Below are 23,882 nucleotides of genomic sequence, written 5' to 3'. Positions count from 1 at the left end.
TATTGCATCTGCAGTTCTTTTTATTGTAGAAATATTTTCTTCGGTTGCAGTTTTGTTTTTTGTTTGTTCTTCTGTTTCGACATTCGAATGATTGATGTTTGTGTTGTTTTCGTTTACCGTGATAAAAATACTAAAGTACTTTTATTTTACCATATTTCGTGATAAAAATACTAAAGTACTTTTATTACGAAAAAAATTGTGGACCGATGAAAATAATTATGGACGCGACAACAATAATTGTGGACAATACTGTAAATAGAGAAGAGTTGATATAGCAGACTAATTAATATATATATAAGAAGTAGTAGTAACTAAAAACATAAGAGCATGGCGAGACATACAATGCACCGTGGGAAATAGGTTAAACCAATAGTTTATTCGCGTGAAGCCAAGTAGGCTTCAACACTCCCGCCACAATTGACGAATAAAGGAATATTCTTCTCGTTAACGAAGGTGACAGATACTATTTTTTTTTTGTCAGAATATTCAGTAGGATATAGTTTATTAATGGGTCGATTAACTAAACACGATTTACCACTTTCTTTTATGTAACGAACTTTAGCAACGCGAACAATTCCACCGTTAGAATAGATTAATTCTTCAACACGTGCTAACTTCCATAATTGTCTTTTGCAGCTATCGCTTTCAATTAATACAACGTCATTAACACTAATATTACAACCATTACTTCGATTTGATTTATGCTATTCACCCAACTCTGTCAAGTAATCACTCTTGAACCTGCTTCTAAAATAATTCAATACATTAGCTAACGTATTGTTTCGTATGTGTACATCTTGTTTTATCTCATCACAAGCACTCAAACTTGTCTCAAACCTTATTTTATGTCGAAAAACCAAGTGATTGGGTGTGAGCACTTCATCACCTTAGCTGTTATACAAATACGTTAATGGTCGGTTGTTTAGTACCATTTCAATTTCAGAAAGCAATGTTCGTATTTCTTCATAAGAAGATTTCGAGGTCTTTAAGGCTTGTTTAAACATCTTTTTGTCATTTGTACAAGTCGCTCAAACAACCCTCCCCACCAAGGGGCCGAAGTTGCATTAAGTATTTCCATTTAATAGAATGGTTTGCAGCAAATGATTGAGTTTCAAATGAAACGAATTGAGAACCATCGTCAGAACAAACAATTTCTGGAACACCCCGTCTTCCAATAAATTGACGAATACCCATATGTAGGATCTAGATAAACAGTCAGCTACTAAGTCTAATAAAATTGAACGACTACTGCAACACGTAAACAAAAAACTCCATGCTTTATTTAATGTACTATCATTATAAACATCTTTGATATACAGTGGACCAGCATAATCCAAAGCGATACACTTGAAAGCAAAATCAGAGTTTAAACGACTTTTTGGTAAAGGAGGACCAGATGGATAAGAATAAGATTTACCCTCTATACATCGTCAAGTTGTACATTCTTGTATCACGCTCTTTGCTAATCGCCTACTACACGGTATCCAATACTGGGATCTTAAAGCATTAACTGTTTCTTTCAAACTATCGTGGTTGACAAGCTTATGAAAATGTAAAATTATTAATTTAGCAAAATAACAATTATTAAAAATAAATGTAGGAAATTTAGTGTCGTATTCTAAATCAGCATTTTCAATTCCGCTACAACATCAAATTATTCTGTTGCCAACGAATAAACGTAGATCTTTACGTAATTGTTTAAAATTATTTTCATCGATTAGATTTATCTTTGAAAATTTAATCCACAATCACTTCGAATTATCCATTTCTTTGGCTGTTATTGGGCCGGTCTTAAAGGTGTTCTTCTTTTTATCTTTTACATTATTTGTAAATTGAAGAATCCACAGCGTTACTCGCAATAAGTACCTAAAATCACTAAATTTATCAATATTAATAAAGTCAAGATTAACATTAAACTTAACATGTGCCATATTACATAAAACTTCCAGTGCTTCATTCGATTGATTGACATGTTCATAATATTAAACATTTAATATTAATATCGTTTAAAAAATTGGGTCCAGAAAACCAAAGTTTGTTATTATTTAATTTCGTAAGTGATGATCCTCGAGATATTACATCTGCAGGATTTCTATATGATTTAATATAGCTCCAATTAAAAGTTAAAGACAATTCTCTTATTTTAGTTAATCTATTTTGTACAAACTGTTCCAAGGTATTATTGGTATTAAAAATCTAATGTAAGCAAACTGTTGAATCAGTCCAGTATACTATATTTGAAATGTTATAAATAGATATCAATTGATTGTAGATGCTAATAATTTTGCTAAAAGGAAAGCTGCTGAAAGTTCTAATTGAGGCATTGTGTTCTTGCCTAATGGGGCACTCCTAGACTTCGAGGCTATCAAAGAGGCACGACTAAAATTAGCATCAAAAAATCCAACATAAACACAACACCCAAATGACTTTACACTTGCATCAGCAAAACCATGCAATTCAAATTTTACATTTTTCATAGTACCCAACCCAGGGCTCATATACCATCGCGGTACTGCTATTTGGAAAACAGATTTGAAACCACTTAAAATAAGGTTCCAAAAAGACAATAAATCACCAAACAATTTTTCATTCCAACCTGATTTAGCAATACAAATTTTTTAAAATAAAATTTTGCGTGTTACAACTATTGGATTTATAAGACCTATTGGATCATATATAATGGCAATGGCTTTAAACAAATCCTCAAATAAATAAATTATTGAATCCTCTGTCTTATTCCATTTAAAACTTAAAACCTTTGTATATAATTTTCTTTCAGCATTGTCAACATTAATCTGCTTTTCATATACTGAAGAGTTAGACTCAAATTTTCTCAAGTTAAAACCTCCTTCTTTTAATATGTCCTTGCATTTATTAAAAAATAAAACACCTTCTTCAATGGTACCACAGCTAGAATACAAATAGTCTATATGCAAGGATTGTAAAAACTTTGAGAAAAAATTACCATCAGAGAGGCAATATCTCTCTGCATGATAGATCAATATGGCATTAAGGAGAAATGAAGACACCGAAAATGAAGTAACACCGAAAGGAACTCTACATAAATGATAAGTAGCTAATGCAGATGAAAACAAATTACAAATACTATTACTATTAACATTACTATTAATAAATTACAATTAACAATATAGATATCATCAAACCATATTAGACGTAAATAATTCCTGTCATTTTTATCAAGGGCAATCTGAAAAAAATGCTTTTTCTATATCAGCGATAAAGGCATATTTATGAGCACGAACTCGTAGTAACATAAAAAGTAAGGGGGTTGCCAAACTTAGTCCAGCATGTATACAATCATTTAACAATGGACCTGATAAGATGGAACTTCAAAGCCTTTAACACGGTTTAACTTGATAACCAAAATAAAGAATTGATGTTAGCCATAATAAAGCAAGCGTGTATTTTACACTTTAAGACATATGAAATGAGTTGCGATATTCTAGCAGACAAGAAAGGGCCGTCGTATAAAGATACATCTGAAATAAAAAATGTTAGCAATGTAATCCATGTAAGATTTAAAGAGAGAAGTACAAGCTCATTTAGCAAAAGAGAAAGATACAAAACTGTTTCTTTTGGAGACTTTTTTTTGGAACCTCATCAGTTGTATCAAGTCGTCAAAAAATGGCGTCAATCAATGAAGCTAGTAAATGCTTAAACGCCCAAAAGACTGCAAGTTTTCTCATAAGTCTATTCGTTTCTTTAATGTTGAGACTTAGTGTTGTGGTAACATAATGTGAAACCACATCTACAAACATTCAATTTTCCGAATTTTCACAAAACCTCACATCAGCGTTAAAAATTATTCTTACTTTTGTTGTAGTTTTATCTTTACGAACAACTGGTGGGAGGTGGGGGAGGTGTATTATTTGCCAGGTGGCAAATAATACACCTCCCCAATGCTCGGATCATAATTATCTACTTTCTTTATTACACCAGAATTTAATTGTTCTATGATTATTTCATTATATTCATTTAATAGCTCAGGATCATTCTTTAATTTTTTAAGAACTGCATTCAATCGCTTTATGCATAAACTGTAATTATCACCTAATATTGCATGGTTCTCTTTAAATGGCAATTTAACTGTATACTTACACTCTTTGTTATCAAAATGAATATCATTTTTAATATGTTTAACAATATTATCTTTAACTCCTGAACTCTCTAAATTTCAAAACTTTTTAAATTTATTATTAAACGAGGGAATTTCATCAACAAATTCCGCCTCAACTTCTAAAGTATGTGTGGAAAAGACACAACAATCTTTTCCAGATGATGTATTGACATTTCCACCTAATAAATAACTAACTGATGATTGCAAAGCAACAGGACTTGTATTGGCACGAATAACCTTGCCATTAAAAAATGACCAATAATAGTCCGCTGCAATTAGTATATCAACTTCGAAGGACTTACAATCAACATTTCTATCAGCTAAAGTGATATCTTTTAAATGTTTAAAGGAATCAACAGCCTCCTCTATATATTGACCACTAAGAGGAGCACATATGGGCCTAACGAAACAAGTTATAGATATTAAAGAATCCTTTAAAGTCAAAATAGAAAATTTAACCATATCTAAGGTTTGTTTTTGGCTCTAATCGGCAAAAGTTTTAATGTTTAATTAAGTTTTAATTTCTTTCAACTTATTACTTTAGTTTTTTTAAAAGATTCGTTAATTACAACGCGTTAATTGAAGTATAGCATGTTCCGTTGAGTTGTTAGAAAAAAATGATAACTATTTTATAATAAAATAGATATGTTAGATTTAACAACATAAAAAAAAAAGGTTTATTAACTAAAAAAGAAGATTTTTTTCAATATTTGTATTTAGGCAATAAAAAAAAGTTTTTTATAAATTATTGCATTTTGGTTTTGAAATAAAAGAAAACGTGCTAACTAACCCCGCTTTTCTCTACCCAGTGGACAAAAGAACGTCCATGAGACGTCCTGAAAACGTCTCAAGGAAACAGAAGGGACGCGGGGAGACGTCCAAGGCACGTGTCAATTTAAATGCTTTTTGTTCGACTTAAAGAGATAAAATATACACGTAACTAGAACGTCGCATGAAACTTCTTATGAACGCACGCCCAACGTCTTACAGGCGTCCTTAGGAAAACTCATACCCACTGGGGCGTCCTTGGGACATCTTATTTAAGGTTTTATTTTTAGTTAAGGATAAAATCCATGGTTTATGATTATACCAGACTAGTTTCCATTAATAATGCTTATTAATAACTAGAATTCTCTTTCGCTACGGAGAAAAAATAATTATTCATTAAAAAAAAGATAACAATTAATAATCTGACAATATTTAATAGCGAAAATAAATTCTCCAAAAACTTGTAAAATAAGCAAAAATAAGTTGAAATGTTAACTATCAGATCTTTTTGCCTCTTTCAACTTCCAGCCCTATTTCGAATCAGGGCTACCGAGAGCCTAGAAGCCGCCAGGGACAACACTTTTTTTGGCGCCCGCATAGATTACGCTATATATATATATATATATATATATATATATATATATATATATATATATATATATATATATATATATATATATATATATATATATATATATATATATATATATATATATATATATATATATATATATATATATATATATATATATAATTAGCATTTTTTTTCCCATTTACAATATCATAAGATTTGATAATCGCTCTTGTCCCATGGTGGCTCTGAAGTGGTTTTTTATAATCTTCAGTTTACAAAATGATCTTTCACCCTCCGCAACGGATATTGGCATTGCGTGAAAGATGCGCAAAGGTATGCATATCGACGGGAAAATTGGTTGTAAACCTTCGGAATATATTTAATTTAAAAAATTGAAAAAGTTGCCTTTACTGAGCAAGGAAGATGCTTTCAACCGGTCAAAGTGGCAAATTTCCTTAACAAGATTGTCTTCTTTCACGTCATTTGAATAGAATTTTGAATTGAATAGCGAGCTTTGTCATCATGTGAAAAAGGGTCTTCAAGCTGAAGCCAGATAAAGAAAAACTGAGAAAAAACCTTTTTCACCACATTGAACCTTGACTGAGTTTGTAGAATTATGTGGTCTAATGCCACGTTGAAAATATTTATTTCAAAATTCTTTTCTGTATTGTCGTGGTAGAGGGCTGCGTATGATGGTTCCTCGTGAAATCTTTTAACTCTTCTTGTGCGTTTGACTTGAAATTCCGTTTCAAAGCCTATATTTCCAGCCACTAGCTTTGCTCCAGTTAAAATACAACTCCGATGAGAGTGAATGCAACCTGGGTAAACTAGAAGTTGTTGAATGAGGATGACTTCTTCTTCAACGGTGATTGACTCCGACTTAATACAACGACTAACATCATCAATATTATGCAGTGTCGTATGCCAAATGGTCAGGAGAACTACTGATTAAAACGATTTAAAATATTTGTCCAACGATTTCGCTTAATTCAACATGTCCACAGTTTGGTCAAGTTGATTGACGGTTCAATCCAGAGCAGTAATGCTTTCTCGTGGTTTTTTCACTAAAGGTTTTACGGCTGCAATCTAGGCTGACCATCTAGTATCTGAAAGCTTGTGAAGTAATAAAAAGTTTTCTCATAAAGAATTTTTCTTCTTGCTGGGCTGCCATTAAAGAACACATAGAGAGCTTGGGTATTGCCAAAAAAGATTTTGATCTCAGCGCAAGACTCAGTAGCATGAGTTTTGGCTAAATTTAGACTTTGCGCTCCCCAAGGAATGTATAAAGCAAACAGATTTTTTCCAGTATATGAGCTTGGGCTTTATTATAGATTCCAGCCACGTTAGAACAATTGCCGTATCTTTGGCCTCTCAATTTTTGTAAATTAAAATTTACTTTTGCCGAAACCTTTCAAATTAAATAAGCGATGTTTGCATCTTTCTTTTTCTCCATATCTTCAACGCAGAGAAATCATTCTTTAACTTCCCGAATCATCTTACCCAAGATGAATTGCACAAATTGAAGAACAAACGTGAATTGTTCAGTGTGGGATGCATCTGGGGTTCCATCAATAATTATCTTAAAATATGCAGCATCTTTCACTTCCTTTACAACTGCATTTTAAACTTATGCAGCACATTCACTGATGAATTTGTTTTGTAATTGCCAGAAAAGATAGCGAGCTTGCATTCTGGTTCCCTTATTTTAATGACGAGCAACTGTTTCCAAATGACTCTTCAACATTTTGTTGTGACGAGAAATAATTTCAAGCAACTTAAAAAGTTCCTTTTCTCGTTCTTCTCCATCGAAGAATATTGCTCTTCAAAAACAATAAGCTCTACGTTAGTTAAATGTATATCATCGTAATACTGTAATAAAAAAGAACTTTTTAATAACTACTTAGAGTTCTGGCCTAGAATATTTACCTCTAAAGGATAAGTTTTGAGATGTTAAAAATAATGTTACATCTAAAATATAACGAAGTATTTCATGTTATCTGGCTGCTTCCTTTCCTAATGCCCTTTGGAACTCTGAGTCAGTTCTGCGCTGATCAACAAGAGCTGAGTGCAAAGTCTTTCAATTGAGATAATTACTTTGATGAACTGGGTTGCTATGGTGACTTTTGTTGTGATGGCTTGCTATGATGACTTTTGATACGATCACTCAATTTCCTCTATTCCTTCGCAAAGAAGAAGAGATTGATCCCCATTGGTTACGGAATTAGCTAATTTTCTTTATTTGTAAAAAGTTTATATTTTTAGACGTTATTTTTTATCTTCTTTTAGAATCTGGTTTTAAAAAGATATCTGTAATTTAACTTTTTGAATAATTAATTTGAGTAAAATGACTTTTGTGGGACATATCGGGACAACAAGTTATTTATATAATTGACTACCATTTTGTTTAATATTACTACCATTTTGTTGAAATATTACTACCATTTGTTTTACCATTTGTTGTACCATTAATATTACTACCATTTTGTTGAAATATTACTACCATTTTGTTTACAGTTTGATGATTTTGTTATCTAAAATAATATTTTCCTTATCTATAAAAGCAATATTAGTAATAATTTCAAAGAAATTATTATTTTTATAACTTAATTTCGGTTATTAATAGTGTTTAATGTCAACAACGATGGTGAGAAATTATATAAGAAAAATCAATCATTCAAAATGGGATGAAATACAGTTTCAGCTGTAAGTAAAAAAGAACTTAGAATTACAAATGCTGCTGATACATATGGCATATTGAAGTATGCTCTACATTAGCATATTGTTAATAAGCCAGTTTATCAAAAATGTTGCCAAATAGTTTCAGGATATTTTTTTTGTGATTTATGTGATATAATATTTTTTGTTTAATTTTAAATTTAGTAGTAGTTACCAATTTAATAATATATACTAGTTTTGGCCTACTTAACTTTTAGAACAATTTCTCAAGTTTGTTTGTTTAAGAATATTTTATAATAAAACACAAAATTTTTATTTTAGCTGTTATTTCTTTTTTTGTTGTGTGTGGGTGTATGGGCGTTTAATTTGTGTAGGTGTGAAAAAAAGTTTTGTAGATGGTCTAAGGCAAAGCCCTGTGGAGATTACGGAAAACTTTCTATGTAGACGCATTAATATAGGTAGCAGCATGAGCTACTGTCTACGTTGCATGCTTGGTTAACCTTTACCTATTTATAATTAATATATAACATTTTTTTGAAAAACTCACTCACAACTTAAAAAAAAAAATAATGCCTTATACGTTTAGACATAGCAGTTTATCAGGAAGCATCCTGATGAACCTACTGATGGTGAAACATGCTGTTGAAGGCAACTAAAAATTAGATAAGTGTTTTTACTAATTTATTATTGTTCCGTTCTTTAAGAACATTGAGCACTCTATTTGTAGAACACACTAACATAATTTATATATATATATATATATATATATATATATATATATATATGTATATATATATATATATATATATATATATATATATATATATATATATATATATATATAAATATGAGTATTCTATTTGTAGAATACACTAACATAGTTTATATATATATATATATATATATATATATATATATATTATATATATATATATATATATATATATATATATATTCTTTTTTAATAATTATAAATATTGCTCATAAAATTTTTGTGTAGTGAAGATTAAGAACTAAGAAAATTTCTTTTTAAGCGAAAGTTAATCTATTTGTTATAAAATTATTGAACTAATATGTTTATTTACAATTAATGGCGTTTTTTGCTTGATCTGGTTTCATTGGGACGTTTTTTTTTGCTTTTTAAACACAAGGAGTTTGCTTCATAACATTGTTTTTTTTCAAACTGTTTTTCAGACCAACTTTTTGGCAGTTTATTGCTGTCAATCAAAAACCTTCTAAATAGAAAACTTATACAACCGATATTGTCTGCAGGATGAGAAACGATAATATCTTTCATATAACTGCAAGAAGCATTATCCATATAAAAACCTTTACCTTGGCTGGCAAATATCCCTAAATTCAAATAAAGAAAAAACATCGTGTTACTCTAGAAATAAAGTTTTATAAATTATAAGATAAAATTGTAGTTTAATTTTTATTATTCCTGTTAATTTGAATCATTTTTAATTACGTTATTTGTCGTAAGTTTTAAAACCATTACCTGCTTTAAGTGCAATTTTTCCAATGTAAGCATCGTCAATTCGAAATACGTGATTCAAATCAAATAGCGGTATCATTTTTTCCACACTAGATGCGGATAGAAAATATCCTCCACCGGAGCAATATGAGTCATATGTATCAATTTCATACTCTTCTTTGGTTACTTTATACCGACCAGATCTAGAGACGAGCGCATTTTCTATTTTATTTCCTATGTAAGCATCTTCTATATCATTTTCTTTCACAAATGCTAAGACGTTAATAATGTTTATGTATATGTCATCGTCACCTTTTAAAATTAGTTTATATTTAATGTTATGATTAGCCCATATTAGTCCAATTATGACTTTTTTCGCCAACGTGTAAAAATCTTCAAGTATATTTACTAATATAATGTCCCTCCATAGTTTTGCTTCTTCAGCTATGTTCATCATTATATCGGAATCTGATATTCTTCCTACAACAAAAACAGTGATATATTTTTCCTTTGAGTTCCATTTTGACTCGTTTCCCCAAGTTTGTCGTATTCTATTTCTTCTATTAACATGTCTTACGTGTGAAGTGATAATAATCAGCGTTGAATAAATTATGTTGCAGTCTCGTTTTACACTGTCAAAAATGACATAAGAAAGCGAATCTTTATTATAAGTAGTATTAGCAATTGTATTTTTGTCGCTTGTTAACAAATGGTGATTGATATCATACGAATTTTGAATGACTTTTGCATGTTTTAAACTATCCTTTGTTTGAAAATACAGCATTTCAATGATGACAAAGAGCGCTGCCGTAACAACCAGACTCAGAAAGAAGTATTTTAATAAAGAAATTTTACTAAATCTTTGCATAGTTCTTTTTATTGTTAAAATTAAATTCTTAGACATTACATCTTAAAAACTATATTCAAATATAAAGTTTTTTTTTTATGTTTTCTTAAAAATAGCAAAATTAAATCATGAAGTTGAATACTAGAAAAACCATTTTAAAGAAATTTCTAATTTAGTTTGATGCCTTTTAATTTTAAAAAAGTAAATGATGTATTCGAAAGCCGTGCTGAGATATTATTCATTGACGTGAAATAAATGAATATCAATCATAAATTATGCAGCTTAAACACACAGTTGAATAGTTTTTTCCGGTTTATTTGAAACATGTAATACCTGAAACTGAATAATAGAAACCTTTTCAAGCACTGTGAACCAAAAAGACCACCAGGTTTTTTGTTGTTGCGTTCAAACCAAATCATTATTATGTAAAATTATTATCTATACTGTTTCAAAAGAAATTATTTATGAAATCAAAATGTGCTGCTCTCATACATTTTTTGTTCTAAGATAAAACTTTGGAATTTTTTTGCCTAATTTCAAAAAAAAATTTCTCAAATTGAATTAAAAAAAATATTTTTATCACTAGAGACCACCTAATGTGCGGCCGTGGCGCAGTGGTTAGAACGCTTGCTTCATAAGCAGGAGATCCAGGTTCGAAACAAGCTCTGGACATATTTTCGCGTCACGGTAAGGAAGGAGGCATGAACTTCCTGGTTAAATGCACTTCCGCGGTGCTCTGTGACAAGACCGTTAGGACCTCTTGGGGCACCTAAATAAAAAATAAAAAAATGTCTTTTTCTTAAAGGAGATGTAATGTTCTTAGTTATAGGTAGTGTTCATAGTTATAGGTAGTTATAGGTAGTGTTCATTTAAAAAATATATTACTTAATGTAATACATACAAAATTATACATTTTTGATAATTGTAACGTAAAAACCTTTAACAAAAAAATAAATCGGAACTCATAATTTTTTATTTGATTAATTCTAATGACAAGAATTAAGTTTATTTTACCCCCTATACTAACTAAACTAATAAATTTCCCGGAAAATAAGTATTTCTGTACTGTAGTTAAATAGTTTTTAAATTGCAGAAAGTTCTATCGTTTAAGATTGATTCGATTAGAGCTATTAGAATATTTCTACTTATCTTTGAATTCTACTTGTTGTTGTTGCTGGGAAAAGTATGCGAAAGGTTTAAATCTTTAAAAAATATGCACAAAAATTTAGAGGAATAAATTCAGGTGCCAGGTGCAAATTCCAGGATGTTCGATGAACAACGAATGCTATCCATCAGTTGTTTTTTTCTGGGTGCAGAAGAAATCTTTATAGACTTAAAAAAAGAGATTCGCCTAAGGTGCAAGGCTGTCAGATTTTGTAACAGAATTGTAAGTTAGTTGACTGTACAGGCCATGTTATTTTAAGAGATCTTGTATATGTTCAAAAGATCTTGTGTTCGACTTGTTAAAGTTTTGTGATTTAGACTCAACTTTAGCTATTACAGCTGTGAGCATGCAAATAGTGGCACTAAAAAATTATTTGTATTTTCATTATTACTCTTCTTCTGTATAATATAGAAAGACTAATTTTACAAGAATGAGATAAGTAAATTGAGCATATGAGCATTCAATACATCCAAGAATACCGTTATTTGTGATAAAATTATTTTAATTGAGAGAATGCATTAAAATATGGTTGTATTGATTTTAAAGTTAGTTTATAAAATACAAAAACTTCTTTATTTAATATAAAAATTGAAAAAAAAATTTTTTCTGCGATAAATTCGATCTTCTCGATTGACACAGCGAATTTATTGGAGAAAAACCCTACTTTATGAGTGCAATAAGGAACAGCAGATGCCACCATATGTTTAGCAACACAAAAATTGACCCAATGGCAGTGATCAGGGTAATAATCAGGAACATCAGAAATATTATTACTTTAAAATATAATTATCATGTCCGTAGAAACACGGCGGATTTTTTCTGATAATATTTTTGTATTCGGAACGTTTTTTGCCAATGGAAATCTGAAACTAAACATATGAGCTAAAATATAACAACGACTCGTAGCAAGATCTGCATGTTAAGTAAAGATTTCCTCTTCTCTGCAAATTTTTTCATGCTATACAGCAAAATTATTGTTATATATGATTAGACAATCACTGCCAGCCCGTACTTTATGATATATTGTTTTAACATATAAGTGTTATCTATAGCGTTCGCAACATAAATTTTGTGTAAAAGTCCTGTAACTTTTTAAAATTGTTTTAATAAAAATTTGTTTTTCTTCAAAAAAACATCCTTTAACCTATTTTGAATATCCTCTTTTTATAACTATATCTAAACTCTCGATATCTTTCCGCACAACGGGTGTAAAATAAAAAACAGATAATACAAAAAAATATAAAATAAAATAAATGAGAAGTAGAATATATATATATATATATATATATATATATATATATATATATATATATATATATATATATATATATATATATATACATATATATGTATATATATACATATATATGTATATATATACATATATATGTATATATATACATATATATGTATTATATATATATATATATATATATATATATATATATATATATATATATATATATATATATATATATATATATATATATATATATATATATATATATATGAACAGTTATAAAACTTATATATTGTAAAACCTTATTTTATTGTAACCTGAGTTAATGTAGTTTCATAAAATTGTAAATACTTATTGTTTTATAGAAAGAAAAAAAGAAGTTTATAAAGTTTAAAGAAATTTTGGTAATTTTTACAGGGAAAGTAAGTATAACTTCAATTATAATATATTTTTTATATATTTGTGTATGCTCAATATATTTTATATTTGTGTATGCTCCGACTTTCAAACGGGTCGGTTTTGGCGTATGAGATTTCGGTGCCAACTTTATAGAGGAATGAATAGAACCGTTAAAACAAATTATTTTACAAACTCTATCTTTTTTTAATAAAAAACAATGGATGATATTTCAAATAAAAAAAAAATGATTTTATAAAATGGCTAATTGACTATGGTTTACCTACAAGTGGCATTTTACATAAGTCACGTATCAGAATAAATAAATTGAAACTCTATCCTTCCACTCAATAAATAAAAAGAAAAGCAGAAAGACGTTTTGTATTCGTAACTTTCTTGAATCCTTCAAACATCCCACCTTTTTTTTCTCCTTGAAGTAATGACGATTCGTGGTACCCTTTTATAATTCCATCTATATTTAAAAAGTATGCTTTTAATAAAAGAGGAGGCAGTTTAGGACAACAACAAAAAGGATATTCTATTTTGACGAGGGAAAAAGTTGTGAGTGTTAAAGCTTTAACGAATTTTAGTTCACCTAATACGTTGTTTGTAAGAGGACTTATAAAAAAATCACGGAGAACAAATTCGTCCTGCTGTAATGTTATTTAAAAATAACATTCCGCAGAAATCCTATTGTGAATATCCAGTTGGTGTCAGTGTTGCCATATTCTTGCATTATTGTTATTTCTAAAACACTTTCATAAGATTGAGGAAAAAATGATATCGCTTTGATGTACTGAACAACTTCAAAAATGGCATTGTTAGAGTAAAAAAGGTTGAATTCTAAAAAAAGTTATATTTGCAAGTGATGAAAACAATAGTATTCAACAACATTTAGTGGAAAAAAACTATTAACATTCAGAACATGTACCCTACTGATCCTATTGAATTTCCTATTAAATTACACAGGTCAACAAAAAAATTTTTTTTTTTCTGATGCCGAGCAAACAATTTGTTTTTTGTATAGCATTTCTCATTTTGATTTCAAATATGCAACTCTTTTTTTACCATCAGGTCAAGTTGTAAAGATATTTAGGTTCAAATCTTAAGTATTTAGGGTAAAGTCCCTAATATTGTCGAAAAAAAAATTATTCAAAAGTATGTCAACCTGGATCTCAAAAGAAGCGTATTTTCATAGAGATTTTAAAAATGTTATTCATTTGTAATAAAAATAAGTATTTTGTGTATTTTTGGTGAATAACATTCTGTTGACTTTTATTTAAGAGTCTATAGCATTTTTTTATATAATTTTTTTATCAATAAATTTTAAGGAAAAATATTTATGTTTTCTAAAATCTCTATGAAAATACGCTTCTTTTGAGACCCAGGTTGACATACTTTTGAATAACTTTTTTTTCGACAATATTAGGGACTTTACCCTAAATACTTAAGATTTGAACCTAAATATCTTTACAACTTGACCTGATGGTAAAAAAAGAGTTACATATTTGAAATCAAAATGAGAAATGCTATACAAAAAACAAATTGTTTGCTCGGCACCAGAAAAAATTTTTTTTGTTGTTGACCTGTGTTATAAGAATTTGAGCAAAACGCAAATTCATGGCTAAGCATAAAAAAAAACTCAATACTTGGTAGTCGACTTCCAGCATTGTTAGACGTATATATGGTAAATAGAAATTTGAAAGTTTTAAAAGTTTCCGTCGTGGTCACCACTTTGAAAAAAAACTGTGGATGACTCATATGGTATAGGTCCTGGCGTCTTAGTTGCTCCAAACTTGTTACTTGAAAAAAATGTTGGAGGAGAAATTTTAAAAGAACTATTGTCGAACTTTTCTAAATCACCTGCCTGTTTTATTCAAACACAACTTCAAATGGTATGTATCAAACTAATGCTTTCTCATGTTCTATCATCCTGAATCAAAATCTTCATACTTCCTTATCCTGAAAAACACCATTTTGTGAGATGTAGTAAAACGTTTAATAGGTAGTATCCTTTTAAACATAGCGATATCAGACTGGCCACATAAAGAGTACAAACTATTTGCCAGTTTAGAAAAGGAAAACCTTTGTCTAATTCCTAACTTTGAAAGTATTAAACTTCTACGCACCCATATTAATAAACCGACACGCAAAATTCCCACAGCAAATCCTAGTGCAACATCAAAAAATTAAAAATGTGTATATAACTCAGTCTTCCGAAAAAAAAAAAAACACCACTAATTTTCACATAATTTATATATAGTAGTATAAATTTATTTTATATGTTTCGCTAAAAAATATTTTTTCGAATTTAAAAACTATGCTTTAAAAAATCTATATTCATTAAAAACGCCTAAAAAACAACCTAAACAACGTTGCCATTTTGTTCATTTATCCCCTATGAAAAAGTCATACTCTGAAACCGCACTCTGTGAAAGTCCGTATTAGTAAAAACCTTTTCAAAGTGGGCCGAGGACGTCATTGTACACCAACAAAACGCAACACTATTTTGAAGCATCATAGAGAAGGTAAATCTTACTCATATTTACAAAGTATTCTCGAATGTTTAGCAAAGGTGATTTTAAATTAAAAACTAAAAGTTGAAAAACGAGGTGGAAAACGTAAGACTACCATACCAGAAGACCGAAGAATTGTAAGATATGTTAGAAGCAAACCATCTTCATCGGCCAAGCAAGTCAAAGGTAAAGGTCTTGAATTACATGTGAGTGACACAACTATTCGTTGGTGCTTAAGAGAAAAAAGTTTTTATGCATACAGTCCACGAAAGGTTCCTTTGTTGACAAAAAAAAACATACCGCTAAGCGTTTGCAGTTTGCAACATCTGAACTGGCCCACCAAAAAGTGACCATAAAGTCTGTAAAACATGGTGGAGTTAAAGTCATGGTGTAGAACCGCTTCTCATATAATGGTGTCCTCCCTATATATTTGATTAATGGTATCATAAATCAACATATATATGTTGATATCCTCAATAAAATCATGCTGCCCTATGCTGTTGAAGATATGGCGTTAAACGGGTTTTCCGACAAGACAACAACTCAAAACATTAATGCATCATATGACAAACCTAAAATAAAAATTGTAACAGATAAGTAGACATAAAAAAAACAAAAAAACTGGAAAACAATTTACTTGCTTTTCGGTAGCCTGTTGTCAGACTTAAGTTGCTGTCATGATGCCGCTTGTCGGTGTTGTTTTATGACGTTATTTCATGTTGGCTTTTAGTAAACTTTAGTTTAATTAAGACCTCACAATAGATTTAAAATATTTTATTTAAAAAGCAAAATAACAAATGCTTCAAGGAGCCAAACTATAAACATTAAAGATAAAAAATCAAATTGAGATATAAATAAATTGCATTTATATAGCTAAATATATTGTCTTGGCTTAGTTAATTTTAAAAGCAGTGTTCTTAATAAATTAAACTACCAATTAATTTAACTATATTTAAGTTTAATTGGTGAAAAACAAATAACATTTTAACTGAAAAAGACTAAAGCAAATCAAATATACAACGTAATAAGTTATTTAAAAAAAAATTACAAATTACAAAAAAAAAAAATACAAAATTAAAAAATATAAAAATAAGTCAGTGAAGAAAAAGCAGCAACAAAAAAGTTATAAATATCTTCATTGATAGAAGACATTTACAACCTTTTGGTTGCTGTTTTTTCTTCGGTGTCTCGCAACACCCCAGTATGGATGAGCCCTCCATTTGAAGGAGGGTTCATCCATACCCCCATTACTACACCACATTAAAAATTATAAATATTTGCAATTTTATTTAAGCAAAATATAAAGCATAACCTCATCATTTTTACAGGATAAAGAGGATGCTAAAAAAAAAAAAGAGAGTAAATAAAAAAGGGTTAAACGTGTGAAAGATTTTATTTTAATAAAAATATGAGTAAAATGCGAACAGCTTAAAAGTATCATATTTATATTAAATAATTCTTTCATCTATTGCAAAATATATAAATTTTAAAACTCAGCCCTACCAGTTATGCTTCTACCAGGCATTAAAGACAAATAAATATATAATTATAATTTTTTTACTTATTTCCCTTATTTCCTCCATAAAGTTGTCTTAAGTAAGAAAAAAGATAAAACTAAACGTCAAAGTAAACTAAAAATAACTATAAACTAAACTAAAACTATAAACTAAAATGAACTTGAAATTTTAATATCTGTACCTTAGAAGACAAAGGTCAGTTGTCCAGTTTTTTGTGAAAATGAGGTATGTATGAGACCTTTTTTAGTTTTTGCAGTATCTACAGAGGTATAAAGACTGTTGTCCTATGACAATGTGAAACAAAGTTAGGTTAATATAAAAGGTCTGGTGTCCCCACAATGTTCAAAGGAAAAACGTCTGTTATCCAGAAATAACTTTTCTGGACAACAGAAATTTTAAAAATGACGCAAGAAAATTTAAAAAGATTCAAAGTAAACAAAATAAATATATAAAAACAATACTCTTTAACTTCGTTTTTTTTTTCATAAGAACTGTAATCCTCATAACAAAATTTAACCTTTACATACATGTGACATGCCATGTCAGTGTTGGCACAAAATTTTAATTTGTTTTTCTAAATTTTCGAAAAAAAAAAAAAAAATAGTTAATAGCATCACAGAAATTTTAAAGTAGTAATAACCAATTTTATGGAAATAGCATTAGTTTAATGTTGCATAAAAAATAATTAGGCCTCATCCATACCCCTATTTTCCTTCTAAAAAATGAATCGACGTTAATCGGTAAACGTTAAACGTTTTCTGTAGCAATTGTATTATAGATAATATAGTTATTTATTTCTTCTCTTAATCTTATTATGTCTAATCTTGCTAATAAACGCAGAGGACGAACGGTGGCCGTCAATTCAAATTTTTTTTTTAAACTTATTAATTTCACTCTTTTATGTAATATGGAAGATGTAAAATTTAATTGTATTTTTTTTGTATTTCACAAAGGGGCTTGATGATAAGTCATTTTGACTTCTACTTGCCCCAGTCAGCTTGTAATTATATATATTTGTTTAAATTTATAGATAACATTGTAAAATGTGCAAAATGACGAAATAAATAGAAATTCTAAATATATATATATATATATATATATATATATATATACATGTACGGAGATTGCTTGAATGAGTTGACGAGTCTGAAAAATACAGCCATCGATAAGTATTTGAAAATTACACAGTTTGATTGCGATATATCATCTTTGATTGAGGTGGATGAGGAGTAAGAACAAGAAGAAATTACGAGTACAGAGTTTACCAATTTTATAAGCGATCCATTTTAAGTATAGAAAATTTTATTAATAAAAATAATGTAGATGATGTTAGTTCGAATAAGTTTATTAGCAAGACAGTTAAGCTTCCGCTCTTAAATTAGAAATTATTTGACGGTAAACAAGAAAGTTGGCAAACTTTTTATGAAAATTTTGATTTCGCTATAAATAAGAATATGGTAATTGTCTGATATACAAAAAATGACTTATTTTAGAAATTTAGTTAAAGGTCAGGTATATCTGCAAATCAGTTAAAGGTCATCTTTATCTGCAATTACAGGATTAACCTTATCTAATGAAAACTATTCAGTAGCTTTAAATATATTAAAAAAATAGATTTTCCAATTATTAATTTCAATTCATATGAAAAAATTGTTATCACTAGAAAAAATTAAGAATGTTAGATAAGCGAATTATGTAAAATGTTTGATACAATAGAAATACAAAATCGGAGTTTGGAAAATCTATCAGTAGATGAAAATATGTATGGATCAATTTTAGTTCCTATCTTATTATAAAAATTCCCACAAGAATTAAATTTAATTATAAATAAGAATTAAACGGAAGTCAAGCTTATAATATAATTAACGTTTTAGAAATATTAAAAAATGAAATAAGTGCCAGAGAAAATATGCGTAGTAATTATGAAAACTTTTGAAATCCCACTTTTTACGCTAACGGAACAGATAATCGCTTTAATAACAAGTTTAACCAGAATTTAAGGCAAAATAATTTCCGTAATCAAAATTTTCTGCAAATTTATTTACATGTGTTTATTGTTTAAAAAGTCATTAATCTCATAATTGTAATTTAGTGACTGATGTTTTAGCTAGGAAAAATATTTTAATTGAAAAAAGATGTTGCTTTTGTTGCCTACGCGAAAGTCATTCAAGTAAAAATTGTAAATCAAATTTTCGATGGTTTATGTGTGACAAGCCTCACTACATATATATCTATTTGTGATAGATATATAGTTTTGAAGAGAATAATAAATTTGATAATAACTCTTAAACAAGACAGTTAACAGCAGTTGCCGATGTTTTTGCTAAAATGAATCTAGGTGTTTTACTCCACACAGCCTGGGTAAAAGTCAAAAATGATAATTCTCGATTTAATTATTGTGGTCTTCTCAGTGGCGGATTTACCACATGCGAGGCCATAGGCAAGTTTTCTATTATATTAGTTGAGTTTTTAATTCTTGTGTTCTATTGTGTTTTGGATATTTATTAGAACGTAACGAAGCAAAAAACGCACATAGGTTTTAAAAGTACATTAAGTATTTTTTTTATTTTGGATGAAGATGCAATAGTAAGACTACTCAAAATGCGATACCATTTATTTTTTTCGCAGATTTTAGGAGGATCGATTACATTGACTTAAAACTTAACCTTTCTGACTTTTAAAGACGCAAACTCATCAATTAAATCAGAACAGTCCAAGGACCGACTTATTTTATTTTCAATGAAAATTAAAGCTAATGCAGATAGGCGGTCTTGACCCATAGTGGAACGTAAATAGTTTTTTATGAGTTTTATTTTGGAAAATGACCTCTCTGCGCTTGCCACTGAAATAGGGGAAGTTAGTAAAATTCGTAGGGCAATAAATAAATTTGGAAAAATTTCGATTAAAGAATTTGCCGTAATATACTTCAAAATTTCCAGTGCATCTTTCGATTCCGCCGAAGCTTCCATTCTTAAAAATGTATTTATTTCCGAGTATAACTCTTCATGGTTCACGTCCGATTTTTCTGTTCTAGGATTTCTCAGTGATATTTCTAAATTTTTACAATCATTCAACAATTCTGCATCATTCAACAATCATTCAACAATTCTGCATCATTCTACAATCATTCAACAATTCTGCATCTGTTATTCCTATCTTCAAAAATTCTGGAGAGCGATCCGATTCGTCTAACTACCGTCCCATAAGTCTTCTTCCTATCATAAGCAAGGTTTTTGAATCTTTAATTAACAAACACTTAATTTCTCATCTTGAATCGAATAGCTTACTTTCTGACCATCAATATGGATTTCGATCTTCTCGTTCTACAGCTGATTTGCTAACAGTAATAACTGACAGGTTTTATCGTGCATTAGATAAAGGTGGAGAGGTTAAGGCCATCGCTCTTGATATTTCAAAAGCTTTTGATAAAGTTTGGCATGCTGGTCTTCTCCATAAGCTTTCTTCTTATGGTGTATCCGGCAACATCTTTAAGATCATTGAATCCTTCCTTTCTAATCGTAGCATAAAAGTTGTCCTCGATGGACAACACTCTTCTTCTTATTCTGTAACTTCAGGGGTTCCTCAAGGTTCTATCCTTGGCCCTATACTCTTTTTAATTTACATTAATGATCTTCCAGATATTCTCACATCTAAGGTGGCATTGTTTGCTGATGATACTACCATTTATTCTTGTCGTGATAAGAAACCATCACACTCTGATTGCTTGGAGGGGGCATTTGAGCTTGAAAAGGATCTCACTTCTGCTACAGCATGGGGCTCACAGTGGCTGGTGAACTTTAATTCAGATAAAACTCAATTTTTTTCAGCCAATCGTTATCGCAATAATTTAGATCTTCCTATATTTATGAACGGTGATGTACTCGATAAGTCACCTACTCTTCATCTTCTAGGATTAACTCTTACTTCCAATCTTTCTTGGAAACCATATATCAAATCAGTTGCAAAATTAGCATCTGCTAAGGTTGCATCTCTTTATCGAGCTCGTCACTTTCTTACTTCGGATTCTATTCTCTATCTCTATAAATCTCAAATCCGGCCTTGTATGGAATATTGTTGCCATATCTGGGGTGGATCTTCTAATGATGCCCTTTCTCTTTAAGACAAGGTGCAAAAATGCATTGTAAACATAGTTGGACCTGCTCTTGCAGCCAACCTCCAACCATTATCACATCGTCATAATGTTGCTTCTTTTTCTCTTTTCTACAAATACTATAATGGGCACTGCTCTAAAGAACTAGCGTCTCTTGTACCATCTACTATAATTCATTCTCGTGTTAATCGTCATTCAATTAAGTGTCATCCTTTTTCTGTGACTGTTCCTAAGTGCACAAAAACGCTTATTCGTCTAGTTTTTTTCCTCGAACATCAGCTCTTTGGAATTCGCTTCTTTCATCTTGCTTTCCTGATTCATATAATTTGCAATCTTTTAAGTCGTCCGTCAATCGTTATCTTGCTCTACAATCTTCATCTTTTCTCTTTCAGTAACTTCTAACTTTAATTAGTGGCTGCTTGCAGCCTTGTTGGAAGCAAAGATGTTTAAAAAAAAAAAAAAATTCATTTGCATCTGAACTTCGCATTTTTTCGGTACGGGTTAAAAAACCTAATATTTTGTTGTATGAATCAAGCATTTTGAATCTTTCATTTAAGCTTACTAATGCAACATCAATTATTGCATTAAAAAAATCTACTTTATATTTAGACTTTCCATTTGAGGTGTATCAGTTCCTTCATATTCAAAAAAACGTCGTTTTCGGCTAAGCCGCACTTGAGGGAATACTGGCTCAGTACCTAATTTTATAGCTATTTCTTCAGATTTTTTAATAATTGCTTCAAATGATTCATCACTTCTGAATGATTCTAAAAATTTTTTCGTAGTTTCCACCAATTTTATCATAATAGAAATATCTGCCGAGGGATTCTGCATAACTTTACTTACTTTGTTAATTTCAAACAATAAATCATGCCAAATTGTAAGTGAAAGTATAAACTGATATGAGGATATCTCATTTGCAAGACCGTTCATTAAACGAAATAGGCCATAACGCCGGGTCGTCGGAAACAATAACCACATCAGTTATGTGTTGTTGTGAAGAAAGGAAAAAGAATATTTTTAAAATTTTATTATTTTTGAAAGACTATATGTGTTTGCTTGATATGATTTACTTTTTTATTTTATTATTGTCATTTATTGAGAAAACTCTATATTTTTCGTGACTAAATGTTTGTGTGTAAGTGGGTGACATGTTTTTATTTGTGAGTATTATTGAAAATTTTTTGTTTGTTTATTTATTGTTATTTTTTAATGGAATATTTATACTACTTTTATTTATATGATTATTGATATCAAGATTATTATATTTATTAAAACATTGTTACTTTTTTTTTGCAGTAATTGTTTAAGTTACATGGTAGGCTGTTACGTTTTGTCAGTACATAACTGTTTGTAACTTTGCTGTCTGTGCATTATATTCAATTGTTGTTTTAAAGTTGATATTGATTTATTATCATATAATTTTCTTATTATTCTTATAATTTATCATCATTATTATTATCATTGTTCTTTGTATTATTAATGCTATTTCATGGTATTTACTTAAGATTAGTTTTTAACTATTTGTAAATGACCTCGATTGTAAGATCTTTTATCGAAAAAAATATATTGATATTGATATTGATTGTGCTTCATGCAATTGAGGATTCGAAGCTAAAACAAAATCATTAGAAGCTAACGAAGACTCTTGAGACAAATTCATTTCAAAATCTTTTTCATGGGTGTCTGGTAATAGGACAGCAGAAACTTCAGAATTTAAAACATCAAAAGATAAAGACGCTAAAGATGTTTCAGACTGGTCTGATAAAATATCTACCAATTTTTCTGAAACATCTTGCGAAGTACTAGCACCTGCATCAAAAGTTGTGTTAGTACCTGATGATATATTAAAAAAACTTGTCACTGGTTTAATTTTCTTTAACATATCTGTATGTTTTTTCTTATTTCTTTTTTTTTCGGCACCCGAAGCCCATTTTCTTCCAGTGTCTCGATCACGATGAGGATTCATAGTTAAATAACAATGAATATAAATTTAAACTATTTCTAAAGTCTGATATTTATTTATAAATATAAAATATAATTTATATAATATTAATATAAAAGCGAATAATCAGAAGAATAGCCAAGGAAAGAGCAGAAGTCGTCAATATAAAATGTATAATCAGAAGAATAACCAGGAGAAAAGCAAAAATCGTCAATATTAAAATCGCATAAATTACTAAGAACACCAAAAAAGAACGTCTGAACTATAAGAATTATAATTTAGAAGTGAAATGGAAAACAAATAGTCTCTATTTTTACATCATTCATTACTTACATTATACCAAAAAATTGTAACTCGCACACAATCATAACACAACATTTTTTATACCAACAACAATCATACTATAGCTATAGCAATATAACAAACTATAACAAACGAGAAACTAAAAACAAAATTGTTGTCAGGAAAAATAAAAAGATCGTTAATGAAGACATTAAAGTGCTCACAAAAAC

At 29.4% G+C, this 23,882-nt stretch overlaps 1 protein-coding gene across 1 annotated transcript; it reads right to left on the bottom strand.

Moving 5' to 3' along the window:
- Positions 1-9,178: 9,178 nt before the first annotated feature.
- LOC101239065 (beta-1,3-galactosyltransferase 1) lies at positions 9,179-10,655 on the bottom strand. Its single transcript, XM_065790571.1, has 2 exons — positions 9,658-10,655; positions 9,179-9,509 (listed from the first exon to the last, which is right to left on the bottom strand). The coding sequence occupies exons 1-2, from the start codon at positions 10,535-10,537 to the stop codon at positions 9,244-9,246; spliced, it is 1,146 nt and encodes a 381-aa protein (XP_065646643.1). The 5' UTR covers positions 10,538-10,655; the 3' UTR covers positions 9,179-9,243.
- Positions 10,656-23,882: the final 13,227 nt, after the last annotated feature.

This window comes from Hydra vulgaris, chromosome 02 (genome assembly GCF_038396675.1).
Source record: "Hydra vulgaris chromosome 02, alternate assembly HydraT2T_AEP".
NCBI lineage: Eukaryota > Metazoa > Cnidaria > Hydrozoa > Anthoathecata > Hydridae > Hydra > Hydra vulgaris.
Note: the sequence above shows the minus strand (reverse complement) of the source record. Positions and strands in the feature narration are given on the sequence as shown.